Here is a 12,547-nt window from a genome sequence, read left to right as displayed (position 1 = left end):
CTCAATTGATCATAGGCGGTACACGTTGCGGAACCTTAAAATTTTTGTCTTGCATGCCTGCTGCCGCGTCTCAGGGACAAGCTGACTGAGTAAGGACACACGCGATTAAGAAAGGTGCAACAGGACACCATGGAATTATTACAGCCGAGAAGAACAGGGGCACCATAAGCACCACAGGATAATATTCATCTGAATAAGGTTAGCCAAGACTTTGTGGTGCAAAATCATACACTTTACAAGACTATGGCCCTCCCCCTACGATACAAGAAAGTTCAAATTCGGCTGTTGGGATGTTTTTTTATCCATACATGTACAGATATTTCACTCAGCGCAATGTACACCATGCAATCCGCGTATGTATGTAACGTGTACCGATTATTGCGATCTGAGAACCGTCCTTGTCAACATCCCAGGTCCATTTATGTGGGCATGTGTATGTGGATGCGATTGAAGAGTGCAAAGACAAGGGAGTGAACAGAACAGCAGCAGGGAACTACGTGTTTGAATGTGATAGTCCACCGTCGGTCTTTTTGTCGAATACATCAACGGAGAAGGAATCACAAACGGAGCGTGAAAAGAGAATTCATGCTCATTACCGACCTGCGCTTCTGTCCCTGTTCTTGTCCCTGTCCCTGTCCCTGTTCTTTTTCCTTTTCTTCTCCTCCGGCTTGACATCACCGCACTTTTATCCTTCACCTCCACTACACTCTCTCCTCTTTCTGCTCTGCCCTTGGTCTTCTCCCTCCACCTATCAGCAGACCACACCCTGGTGTATCCTTCGGAAGCTATCTGCCCTACAAACCAACGGATAGCGAAAAAAAAGGGTCCTCGCGCCAAATCCCCCCCGTTCCTGAACTCGCGAGGAAACAGTGCTTCGCCCTCATCAAATAACACAGCAGTGGCAGCATCAGGAGCAAGAGATTCGTGCACATTCACAAACCGATCAGGAGCCATCAGACTCATGATGGCGTACTACCAGAACAACATGTTCAACCACCTGATCCAGAGGTAAACACAGTAACCGCATCAACACATCAAGTAATTATGCCATACCACAGTGGAGCTCCTGAAGCCTCATGTGTTCTAATATTCTTCACTCCTCACAACTGGAATCAACTCTCGTCATGGATAGCGATGTAGGCCTGGGCATGGATGAAGAGGACTCCGATTTTGCGTCCCATGGTTCAGGCGGGACTAGCACACACCAAACGTATCCTTGGAGCAACTATTCATTGCCGCAGCTTCGAGAGCTGCTCCGACAGCGCGGTCAGCTTACCACCGGCAGCAAGGCAGCGCTGAAGAAACGGTTGAAGAACCTGGAGCGCAGTACCAAAGCTGTGACTTCTGGCCAACCAGCAACGACAATCAATATCTCTGGTCAGCAACCTGGTCAAGAGGCCGACGTACCTGTAGTATTAGGACCGCTCGCAACGACTAATGGCGAGTCGAAGCGCGCAAAAAGTGCAGCTCATCCCTTGCGATCCAGGATCTCCTCCCGATCCAACAGCTTTTCTCAGCATTTTACAGGTGAGGAGGAGCTACCAAAGAGCTTTCTGCATGCGCCTTCATTTCGTGAGCAATGTGGTTTTGTCGTCATTGTCCAAGTGGTCCATCGTTGTTGATATGGCTGCATCCTCCCATGCATTATCGCACTATAGAATTTATAAATCGAAGAAGGATTGCCCTCGAGACCGAGCGACACGAGATCTCCGTGTATACTTCACCACTGACTGTCCTGTCGTACTTTGTCTTGTACCTCTTACACGAGTTCCGTATGCTTCTGGTCTGGATCGTATCCCAGCAATATTTGTTGGTGGTGCTACCTCTTCTCACGGCCGTCATCTACTTTGTATACCAAACCGATGGTGCTCATCAACCGGTAAGGTTAATCATATTTTTAGAAGAGTGAATTTCAGGACTGTCATTACCACAGCCCGTTTGCTACTACACTAACGCATGCTGACCTGGCAACGGGACTAATCCTTATTTTAAACTCGCCATATAGCTTCTGAAACATGCGGAGTCAGGACTGATCTGGTATGGATATTGGACATTACTCGGGATTGCATCTTCGGTCGGACTCGGCACCGGACTGCACACATTCATCCTCTTCCTGGGACCACATATCGCAGAGGTCACGCTCACAGCCTACAAGTGCGGAAACACTGACTTTGATGTCAGAGGCGATCATAGGTATGTGGCGTGGAACACCAGGCGCACAGAAAAAATAGGGAAACTAGGGGAAATAGGGCGCTGACGATCGCTACTGCATCTTGATATACTGCATGACAAAGTTAAGCCTGGCGATTAACATCTGCACCGATGGCTCTTTTGCTTAGGTATATCTGCAAGTCGCCAGAGTCGCTCACCGTCCCCATCGGCATCTATACGGTCTTTCAAGCTGTGCAATGGGAGAGTTTCTTCTGGGGATTTGGAACTGCTATCGGAGAACTGCCGCCGTACTTTGTTGCAAGGGCTGGTAAGTGGTGCTGGATGGGATGTGGAACCAGTATGGGTGACTTGCGATGACTGTTACTGGACAGCTGCTAACGGCATCGAACGGCTTGCTTGGACAATAGCTGCACTGTCTGGGAACAGGAACGAGGAGCTGGCAGCCATTGAAGATCTGCTGAAGAAGAAGCCCGATTCGGTGTCATACAAGGAACGCATCCTACTCATGGTGCACGAGGGCATGAAGCGCCTGGGATTCTTTGGCATTTTCCTTTGTGCCTCTGTAAGTCTTGTTGTTGAGCTGTGAGCAAAGAAATAATGCACCTGCTTTTTCCCTCGTCTGCTATTGTGGATTACAGGCTACTTATTCCCGCTATATTTGTATGCGTGCCTGCTGATAGATCCCCAATCCGCTCTTTGACCTCGCAGGAATCACCTGCGGGCATTTCTTGATCCCGTTCTCGACCTTCTTTGGCGCCACCTTTCTTGGCAAGGCCGTCGTGAAATCGTCGATCCAGACCCTCTTTGTGATCCTGATGTTTTCTGCCGACACACTCGCCGCGGTCATGAGCTGGCTCGAGCGATCGGCTCCGTTCATTCATGGATATCTCGCTGACGGAATTAATTCGCAAAAGGGCGCTCTTCGTGGAGAGGGCAGGGTGTCTGAGGACGATCTGGAGAACTCAACCAGCCTTGTGGGCCTAATCTGGAACACCATCATCTTTATCATGATCTCCTACTTCCTCCTGTCGATTGTCGAGACAATGGCGTTGGCGCAGATCAAGAGAAGACACGATCAGGAACTTGTCGAGCTGGAGGGAAAGATCCGAAGTGGCGACACCAAAGCTCTCTTTGTTGCCGTCTCAGAAGACCTGAACGAGTCTTCAAAGCTATCGTCTTCGTCAAATTGAGAATCGGTTGCTGTTGCTCCGCTACAGTCAAAATAGGAAACCCAAAGTAACATAGTCCTTTATTCTTGTTTTCATCGCGTTTGTATCTATCATTATATTACTCACCTCCAATACTTTAATGCCGCCTCATTTCAACTTAATGTCATTTTCTCCTTCGCAGAGTACCTGCAAATAAAACTACGATGCAGCGCGCCCTAAGCGCGTTAGAATGCGAGAAGGAATATCAAGACTATGTGTTGGCTAAAGATTGCTGAAGTTGCATATAACAAAAGCACTACAGGAACACGCAGATGGCGTTTTAGTCAATAATGACAAATGTGCAATGGGTATCCCAAATACGATGCGCGAGCAATTATCTATTATTTGGAATAACTAGAACGTCAAAAGCGCATTTCGCCTCTTCCCAACTGCGTGCCATGCGGCATTGAAGTAAATATTTATGTTAGTAGAGTGGTGAGTACCAAGGCTTGCTGTGTTTGATGACATCAAGAGCTCAAGCGACTGGACACTTACGAGGGTAAACCACGAGAGTGGACGCAAAGAGCCCTACGGCGATTCCAAGGGCGACAAGGATCATTTGCAGCGCAAACGCCGTGCCCTGAGATGCGTTCCCAGATTCATCTAAGAGAAGCAGTGTGGAGCGGACGCCCATTCCTCCAGGCACGATAAGCAAAATAGACCCCAAGATAGGAACAAACGCTAATAAAGAGAAAAAAGAACTTTAAGCACAACTATACTGATGTTCAGGATAATTACTGATAATTTAGTGTTGTTCCCAACCTACCAAGTTCATGAGTGATCCTTTCATAGATATTTCCTAAGAGTCCGACCACGAACGCGCTCACGGCAGCAGCAATATGCAGTGTGTGCGGCCAGTACAGTCCTGCCAGTTCGCTGATTCCATATCCAACAGAGCTGCAGATAAGTATCACGGGCCATTGCTTCGGACTAGCATACAACTGAATGCTCAGCGCGACCCCCAGCAGTGGGAATAGGATCCACCTCCAGGGCTCTGTAGCTGGATGGCAGTACCCCATCCTTAAATCGCCCGGCGGAGGCTCCTTAAACGCATCCCATAGGTTCGACCCAATCGATAGACCAAAGCCTAAGAACAAACAATATATCAAACTGTAGAACATGCGGACTGAGCCTGAAATAATGTACCGCGACGACAGTTCCATGATCGATGTTGTAAGGGAAAGACCGGGGAGGAGGACTACAATCGCGCTCAGGACAACTCCCGTGAAGCAAACATAGTCTCTCAGAGCCTTGGCTACGAACGCAATCAAGATGCTAGTGCTGACTTCAAATACGCTTGAATATACTGAGTACCGGGTCGCCAGGAGATTAGTTAAGCCCACGACGGCTCCTAGGGCCATGCTAGCCAGCATGTCGTTCCAGCTGCCTTTGAATATCAATGGTGCGATGAATCCGCTATAAGCAACAAATGATACCAGCATCACCCAAGTGTTGTATAATGGTTTCTCGCTGTTGATGTCCTTGAGTGTCGCGAGTGCTTCTCCAGGATCTAAATCACCATTTACAAGCGCACGAGCAATCTTGTGCACCCTGGCCAAGCGTCCCATATCAAACCCCTGAGCACACTTGATTAGGTGCGTCTCGCTCGTGTGCGTGTCCGAATCTCCAAAGGAGATCATCATCAGACCTGGCATGAATGCAAACGACCCGTCGATCCCGAACGTCTTGCACATGGCCTCCATCGCCATTTCGATCCTATGGGAGGGTGCGCCATAGCGGATAAGACTCTTGCACAGTCGAATCAACAGGTCCTGGCGTTGAAGGATATCAGCGAGTGCCTCTGTCAGCTCAGCCTGATGACTCAGTCGTATAGCAGCTGCGGTCGGGTCCTGCGACGTGCTCGAGTACATGGATGTGCCATCGTCCTCGGATATACTGCTTCGTGCCGAGTATGCTGACCCTGTTTGAAGGTATTGTGTTGAGTATCCTCCTACTGATAACGGGCTGCATTCCCTAGATACGGTGAGAGAGACATCGTTCTGGTAGACTCCTTCAATAACTTTGCACCCCTTCAAAGTAGAGCCTTCTATTGAGGATTGTGGACCGTTATCGGTCAGTGGTGTGTTTAAAAACGTGGATGGTTTGGGGCTGTGGCCAGCCGTTAAAGACAAAGCTACGTTAGGTGATCGTCCGAATCCTGTAGGAGCCGTCATAAGAAAACCTGGAAGTGATATGACGCTGGAGGTAGGACTAGGCACCATTTTTCGGCCGGGTCGTGCGACGAACTCAGACGCGAGGGATGGTCTTCTGTCCAAATTTTTATGCCGCCGATGTGAATGGTGTATGTGTCGCCGTCTCCGACGTTGGCGTGAGGATGGCGGCGTGGAGAGCGCCTGCAGTTTGAGGAGATTGGAGAGAATTCCTCCAGATCGTGAAGGAAGAACTCTGTGCGAGGTAATCTTTTTTGTCAGATCCTCGGCCTGCTCCTCATGATTTGGAGTCTGTGAGGAGCTCGATTCATCCGGATAAAGATAGAGCGTTGACTGTCCATCAGGAGATCCGACAACCTTGCGCAAGTTTTTTTTTTTTAGGCGCTCATCGCTACCAAACCTGTTAGATGTCTGAGGATTGGGGCTACGACGCGAGCTCGAGTCGTCTCCAGAGATTCGCTGTGATCCAAATAGCCGACTCAGAATGTTGCTTTTGAAAGAGCTGAAGATGAAATTCGTCTGTGCTGGTAATGTGCTGGTCTTGGGTTCAGGTAAACGAGCTGTTACTTTTTCGTTGAAGTGTAGAGCATGACTCTGATGTGGGTTCTCCTGATCGTCCAATGTGTTCGGAACTACTCTTGAAGAGTTATCTCGTTCCATGTCAGCGCTGCACCTCACATATGTCTGGTGATAGCTTCCACAATCATCATTGCCTTGGCCGTTCGAAAGGGAGGTCTTCCTGATGAGCCCAATATACCGCTCAATGTCGCTCTGCTCGCCTATCGAATTATCGGGGTGAATTAAATCAACTTGAGCAGGTCCTGTTTGTATTGAGCTCTCTCCATAAGTAATGGCTACTAAACAGGGAGTAGTTAGCACGTTAGACACTGCAGGACATAATAAACATATTTGCTAAAGATAATGTAGACGTACAAATGTCATAGGATCTTCTTTGCGATCCTGAAGGCGCGTTAATCTCGATTTCGACCTGCGCCGGGCAATGCTCGGAGATGTTTGCTGTTGAGGCACTATTCTGAGGTGCCGACCGGCGCTGGGTCTTGGCTCGATCAGCATGCAGAAATTGCATCGCACAGTCTTTTATCGCGAAAGGTGAAGGGTTTGCAGAAGAGAGTCTAGGGTGCATGCTGCCCTCTTCGTAGCTGTGAGCTGTTGGTCCTTCGGACATAATGGGGGAGTTATCTTCAAAGAGATCGCCACTCGTGATTGCCGAATGCCGGCAAGTATACCCTTGTCGAAGGTTGCTATCGAAATGAAGCAATGGCTGCTGTAATGGACGCATAGAAGCGAAATACGATGTATCGTCTCTTGTGGGACGTTCAGGCAACCGTTGCGAGAACCGATTCGGTAGTTCAAATGCTGCAGGAGATGTTATTGACCGCGATAGCGGCAACAACGCTGCATTAGTCATGGGTGGACAAAATCTAGATGCGCTCTGTGGCCGGATACGAAATGAGCTGGGGCGAGGGGTAGATTGAGAATATCCAATGTTTTGGGGGGCACTCAATGAGGAAAGTGGATAAGCCGATGAGGTCTCCTGTGGGAATGAGGATGTGGCATCATCTGCGAGGCTCGTAAAATGCTCTGGCGCGATAAAAGGATTGTTGCTACCACTGTTAGCCAAGTCGTTCAGATGTGTGCCTCCCAATACGTAGCTAAATTGATTCATGCAGATAGACCTATCAGTGATGGTACTGGCGCAATAATTATTAAAGCTGCTGAGATTACAATGATGATCATACCCAAAGTCATGTAAGCAATCGTTGAGATTCCCGGGAGTTGCAGGACGATAGAATGCAAGAGGTGACTTATTTCTCCATAACTCTTCCTCTTGTACTTCTAGGCGAGCATCTAGAATGGAACCGTGAGAAATAAAGGCTGCAAGTGAGCGCTCATGTTCACTCCTAAAAAGACGGTTTCTGTGTATCAAATGGGATCATATCCGGAGGCAGTATCAGCGGATAACGAAAAAAAAAAAAAAAAAAAAAAGTTGCTTACCATCTTCCTCTGCTTGTTCGTTATTGTCATCATCAACCCGAGTTCTGTATCTCACAGGTAAATGTTCTATTATGTCCGCATTTGGGATCTGGTCGGTGTGTGTTGCTGATAGAGTCAACTCCATTTCATATTCAGGGGTAATTTCTGGTTGATTGCGTTGCGGTGATTCGTGAGTCGACGATGTCTCAGCTGAGAATGTCCAATGATTGTGGTCCGTGCTGCTGTGTTTATTGGACATGATATTGCTGTGCTCTCTGCTGTGCTCTCTCTTGCGTCCTCTGATGTCGCTCTTTTTTGAGGGACTGTGTATGCTTATTTGCTATGGCTGCCTGTACGTTCATTGATTGGTACGCAAGATGGGAAAAGAAGAATAGAGGAAAAAAAAATAGCGCATTCAAATTGAATGTATACGTGAGTCTTGGCTGATTTAGGGAACAGAGCAAGGTGGAATGAGATGAGGTGGAGACGACATTCATTCAAGGAGACAGGAGAAAGTATTCGTGATGACCATAGGTTTCGACGGCGTGGATTCTTACCTGCTTAGCCGCGCAAGAACGAAGTCGATATATTAAACAGAGATGGTCAACGATAAAAATAATGGCGGCAGCAGGTGAATAAGGGCCCAAACGATGAGGACATAGAGATGAAAGAACTGAACATGGAATGAAATGCATATAAAGCAGATGCTATTATTTCAGACGCTTGGTGAGCGACGGATGGGTTTTGCCAGACGTTAGTCAATTATACAAGCATCAGCATGAGAGAGGAGGTAGTTGTTCTGGGCCAACCATTCCAGTTTCGTTATGGGGGATCATGTTCAGGGTGAGGATCGAATCTCTGTCGCTCAGCTAGTTTTCCTTTTACGTTTCTATACCGAAGCAGTAAAGATGTACAGTAGATTTCATCTTAACTGTCGATGACCATGCAATAGCACAGATGAAGAGTCATGGACAAAAGAGTACTCGTAACTTTTATTAGCGAGGTGACGGTGCCGTTAAGATGGACGGTTCTGATGCAACGCGGAGGTCTTCAAGAAGTCTTTTTGGGCAGCTTCTTCTGCATGTAAATATGGGGTTGACCTTCGTCTAGGTAGACCTCACCCTCGGCAATATACCCAAGCTTCTCATAGAACCCTTTCCGAGGCAACTGGCTTGACAAGGCTAAGGTTTCAAACTGTGTATTCTCGAGCACATGCTGCTCCACGGCTTCCATGAGTAACCGGCCAAGTCCAGATCCGCGGATGTTTGTGAGAACAGCGACCCTCCCAACTTTTCCAACGATTGGCGAGTACTTGTAGAGACGTGCGGTGCCCACTCCTTGGTTGTTCTGGTCTACTACAAGCCAGTGGAGGCACTTGGAGTCAATCCTATAAACACGGTGACATGATCAAAGTAAGGGGAAGAAGAGCGCCGCCGCCGTTAGATCAAGCGCAAACATCACAAGTGGTTACATGGTGCACACAATAACATATTATGCTCTCCATACTCGTCAACATCCGAGGCTGCATCGTATCCTTGTTCGTCCGTAAAAACCTTCAAACGAACTTCATGAGCATAATGGAGAGGAGAGTATATTGAGCGGGGTTAGTGGTGTAGGTGCTTACAGATCATCACGGTGAACTGATCTGAGTAATGCTGATCGGATCCTTTCATGCTGCATACCTTCATGGCACTTGGCCATGTCCTCTGAAGTAATGACAAGTCGAATGGAGCAGCTCATGTTTTCGAAGAGAGCGAGAGAACGATGGATTGACCGAAGAGGGCAGTGAGCATGGGTTTCAGCGACAGGCACCAGGGCCTCAGAGTCTTTAAATAAGTGTCGAAAGCAATTGGGTGGAGGTCAAAAACTGAATGTGAGTCACAAAGACAAGTAGCTTCAGAAAGCTGTAGCACCCTCTGGACTGGGGACCAGTTGTGAGGTAACTGGCGCCCCATCATTCTACGGTGTTCTTTGTTTCACGACAGTCTACGCTTTGTCTGTATTGCCAGAATATCTTTATTGGTGCCGACGCTTACAAAAAACTACAGGACGTCGAGGACAACTTGAAACGTCAGGATGGGTCGTCTCTGTAAGCTAAAGTCCCATGTTGATGTACTTGTACTGCGAGTACTCGTCCAGTCCTTGTCTCGCGCCTTCGCGCCCGATACCTGATTCTTTAATCTGTGAAGACAAAAAACCAATAGAAAAAAAATAGATCGTGAATATCATGCCTGATGCACTGATGCTATATAGTACCACCAAAAGCAAATGAAGACTTCGACATGCTACTTACGCCTCCAAAAGGTGCCACCTCAGATGAGATAGTTCCCGTATTTACGCCGACCATGCCGACCTGCAATCTCTCGGCCACTCTCCAGCACCTGGAAATGTCTTTGCTAAAAAAGTAGCCCGAGAGACCGAATCGGGTGTTGTTGGCTGCTTCAAGTACCTCCTCTTCCGTCTCGAATGAGAAAATTCCAGCGACTGGTCCAAAAGTTTCTTCGCTAGCAATTCTCATATTGTTCTTCATGTCCCCTAACACCGTAGGCGGATAGAAATATCCATGCGTGGTCTCGGCCTTCTCCTTTTGCTCGCCTCCGACAAGCACCTTGGCTCCGTGGTCAACTGCGTCTTGAACATGGGAGCGCACCTTCTCTACTGCTTTGTCGTTGATCAGGGGTCCTTGGGTTGTATCCTTGTCAAAGCCTGAGCCCACATTGAACTTTTTAACCCTTTCGCGCAGCTTCTGACTGAACTCATCTTTTACGGATGAATGGACGTAGAACCGGTTTACGCAGATGCAAGTCTGCCCGCTAGCACGGAACTTGGCAGCAATGGCGCCTTCATATCAAAAGTAAGCCAAATGCTAATGGGGCTATCCTACAAAATGAAAAAGGACATTGGCGACAAATATCATTTGCATCTTACCTTCGACAGCCTTGTCGATGTCCGCATCCTCAAAAACAATGAATGGAGCGTTGCCACCAAGCTCCAGCGAGACTTTCTTGACGGTGTCCGCACTTTGCTTCAATAAATGCTTTCCCACGGCTGTAGATCCCGTGAATGAGATGCCTGCAACGTCCAAACTCTCACAGAGGTGTTTCCCCACATCCTTGGTGCAAGTATGGGCTGTCACGACATTGACAACTCCCTTGGGCAGACCAGCCCTTTTCCCTAGCTCACACAGTGCAATCGCTGACAGGGGTGTCTCTGACGCAGGCTTTGCGACCACAGTGCATCCAACCGCCAAGGCAGCTCCTAGTTTGCGTGTCAGCATTGCAGAAGGAAAGTCTGTGTATGAAAGAGATATACATAGGTTAGGTAGTGCACTTTGCTGACAGCAAAGAAAACAGGGTAGAGAAATACAAACGTACTCCAAGGTGTAATTACACCGACAACGCCTAAAGGCTGCCTGATTGCGATCATGCGCTGCTGCTTGCTCGGACTGGGGATAACTTCGCCATACAGCCTCTTAGCCTCCTCGGAGAACCACTCGAAAAAACTAGCGCTGTTCGGCAAATCAAAGCGAATCATGACAAACAGTTCAGCACCTGAACTTTCTCCGCGCAGCCGATTTAATAATTAACTTCAAGTCTTAAGTACCTGTATCGGACTTCCCCCACGGCCTCAGTCAACGTCTTTCCGTTCTCCCATGTAATGATCTTTGCTAGATCCTCTTCGTTCTCGATCATCAGATTATACCACCTGCGAAGAATTGCACCGCGCTCCTATATGTACACACCATACATGGTTCATTAGAACAGCTCCCTCGAGAGCATTCTTTTCTTTTCCTTCATATCACATACCTTGGCCGTCTTTTGGTTCCATTCTGGCAAGGCGCGCTTGGCCGCCTGAATAGCTCTCTCCGTGTCTTCCACTCCCATATCTGGGAAGCTCGCAATCTCGGTTCCGCGTGCAGGATCTAGAAGTCATCATTTATGATAATTAATCATACGTCCGCCTGCCACTTTCGGAACAACTATTGAGGATGCATGGCATGTTTACCATAGACAGGAAACTTTCGTCCAGAAGACGCGGTCTTGACGAATTCACCGTCGATAAAGCCAGCATGGATGATTAAAGATGGATCCTTGAGCTGACTCGTGTAAAGAAATAATAGCATCAATATCCGTCAATTGGCGCTGTGCAGAAAATAAAAATAAAAATGGCACACTGGCAAGTTCATATACCTCGGGCTGTCCATTGGCATTCATGACTGAGGACATGCATCTTGAATGTCGGCTGACAATCGACCATCCTTGTTTCGGAATGCCTCGTCCATTCTCTCGAGCTATTGCACTTGCGCGCAGTGGAGCTCTGAGTCTTGTTGGGTTGAATATATTGGCTAGTAGCATATCGTGTGATAGTTCGTAGATCGAGTGGAGCGTGTGAAGAAATAAGAAAGACGAAAGCGCCCCGAACCGCTGTTTTATCCCTTACTCTGTATACCGGGCAAATTTGCCCGGTTAAAATAAAATGACAGCGTTTTTTCGTTTTATCTCAAAATCCTGTTAAGCCACCCCTCCCTGGTCTTTAAGCTCGATCGAAAGAGCAGACAAAATTACGTTAATGTCGCGGAAACATCATCCTCATTTTCATCAATCGCATTAAGTCATCGTCGCATTAAATCATTAAATCATCCCTCTGTTTACCTATGAATGGTCATGAGCATCTCTGCCAAATGTCAGTGATCGGAGGGCGCGAGACGGTGGACGAAGAAGAGTTTATACCTATTCTAGAGATACGAACGCAGACAGACGAGTCTTTCCAAGAACAGGAGGAGCAGGATCAAGAGGAGGAGTGCCAAACTGTGCCAGCGCCTGCGACGGAAAAAGGAAAAGGGAAAAAGAAGCAGGCGATCGAGCTACCGGTACCTCCAGAGTTTGAGCCTTTGATTCAAGGATACCGTCGTGCCAACGTCAACCTAGATGGGATATTCGATGGCGTAGTACCACCCCCAATCACCCTCTTTCGATTCTTCTTCACGGACAAGACACTGGA

General features: G+C 48.0%; 5 protein-coding genes across 5 annotated transcripts; 1 reads left to right on the top strand and 4 right to left on the bottom strand.

Annotated features, from left to right (window-relative positions):
- Positions 1–4: 4 nt before the first annotated feature.
- On the bottom strand, positions 5–1,014 carry BC939DRAFT_247224 (uncharacterized protein). Its single transcript, XM_051550967.1, has one exon. It carries the CDS (start codon positions 961–963, stop codon positions 376–378), a length of 588 nt encoding a protein of 195 aa, XP_051409600.1. The 5' UTR covers positions 964–1,014; the 3' UTR covers positions 5–375.
- On the top strand, positions 986–3,776 carry BC939DRAFT_459171 (uncharacterized protein). Its single transcript, XM_051556704.1, has 6 exons — positions 986–1,527; positions 1,659–1,879; positions 2,006–2,193; positions 2,340–2,479; positions 2,580–2,734; positions 2,853–3,776. The coding sequence occupies exons 1-6, from the start codon at positions 1,077–1,079 to the stop codon at positions 3,360–3,362; spliced, it is 1,665 nt and encodes a 554-aa protein (XP_051409599.1). The 5' UTR covers positions 986–1,076; the 3' UTR covers positions 3,363–3,776.
- A 79-nt stretch (positions 3,777–3,855) lies between these two features.
- Positions 3,856–5,251, bottom strand: BC939DRAFT_400022 (uncharacterized protein; the record flags this gene model as incomplete). The annotated part of the gene is made up of 2 exons (XM_051552513.1): positions 3,856–4,061; positions 4,147–5,251. The coding sequence occupies 2 exons, from the start codon at positions 5,249–5,251 to the stop codon at positions 3,856–3,858; spliced, it is 1,311 nt and encodes a 436-aa protein (XP_051409598.1).
- A 3,206-nt stretch (positions 5,252–8,457) lies between these two features.
- BC939DRAFT_459166 (acyl-CoA N-acyltransferase) lies at positions 8,458–9,483 on the bottom strand. The gene is made up of 3 exons (XM_051556703.1): positions 9,229–9,483; positions 9,053–9,110; positions 8,458–8,933 (listed from the first exon to the last, which is right to left on the bottom strand). Exons 1-3 carry the CDS (start codon positions 9,284–9,286, stop codon positions 8,597–8,599), a joined length of 453 nt encoding a protein of 150 aa, XP_051409597.1. The 5' UTR covers positions 9,287–9,483; the 3' UTR covers positions 8,458–8,596.
- A 61-nt stretch (positions 9,484–9,544) lies between these two features.
- BC939DRAFT_459165 (aldehyde dehydrogenase domain-containing protein) lies at positions 9,545–11,996 on the bottom strand. The gene is made up of 8 exons (XM_051556702.1): positions 11,737–11,996; positions 11,552–11,642; positions 11,353–11,468; positions 11,150–11,274; positions 10,921–11,054; positions 10,475–10,837; positions 9,840–10,387; positions 9,545–9,727 (listed from the first exon to the last, which is right to left on the bottom strand). The coding sequence occupies exons 1-8, from the start codon at positions 11,899–11,901 to the stop codon at positions 9,641–9,643; spliced, it is 1,629 nt and encodes a 542-aa protein (XP_051409596.1). The 5' UTR covers positions 11,902–11,996; the 3' UTR covers positions 9,545–9,640.
- Positions 11,997–12,547: the final 551 nt, after the last annotated feature.

Source organism: Gamsiella multidivaricata, assembly GCF_025024155.1.
Source record: "Gamsiella multidivaricata strain RSA 2152 chromosome Unknown BC939scaffold_57, whole genome shotgun sequence".
Lineage (NCBI taxonomy): Eukaryota > Fungi > Mortierellomycota > Mortierellomycetes > Mortierellales > Mortierellaceae > Gamsiella > Gamsiella multidivaricata.
This window is presented reverse-complemented; position numbering and strand designations above follow the sequence as displayed.

Coding starts and splice junctions, on each gene's coding strand:
- BC939DRAFT_247224 (XM_051550967.1), bottom strand. CDS start 963: ATGAGTCTGATGGCTCCTGATCGGTTTGTGAATGTGCACGAATCTCTT.
- BC939DRAFT_459171 (XM_051556704.1), top strand. CDS start 1,077: ATGTGTTCTAATATTCTTCACTCCTCACAACTGGAATCAACTCTCGTC. Junction 1,528..1,658: donor CTTTTCTCAGCATTTTACAG/GTGAGGAGGAGC, acceptor ATCGCACTATAG/AATTTATAAATCGAAGAAGG. Junction 2,194..2,339: donor GATGTCAGAGGCGATCATAG/GTATGTGGCGTG, acceptor TCTTTTGCTTAG/GTATATCTGCAAGTCGCCAG.
- BC939DRAFT_459166 (XM_051556703.1), bottom strand. CDS start 9,286: ATGAGCTGCTCCATTCGACTTGTCATTACTTCAGAGGACATGGCCAAG. Junction 9,111..9,228: donor CATGGCCAAGTGCCATGAAG/GTATGCAGCATG, acceptor ATGCTCATGAAG/TTCGTTTGAAGGTTTTTACG. Junction 8,934..9,052: donor GCAGCCTCGGATGTTGACGA/GTATGGAGAGCA, acceptor CCGTGTTTATAG/GATTGACTCCAAGTGCCTCC.
- BC939DRAFT_459165 (XM_051556702.1), bottom strand. CDS start 11,901: ATGCTACTAGCCAATATATTCAACCCAACAAGACTCAGAGCTCCACTG. Junction 11,275..11,352: donor GGAACCAAAAGACGGCCAAG/GTATGTGATATG, acceptor GTGTACATATAG/GAGCGCGGTGCAATTCTTCG. Junction 9,728..9,839: donor AGGTGGCACCTTTTGGAGGC/GTAAGTAGCATG, acceptor TTGTCTTCACAG/ATTAAAGAATCAGGTATCGG.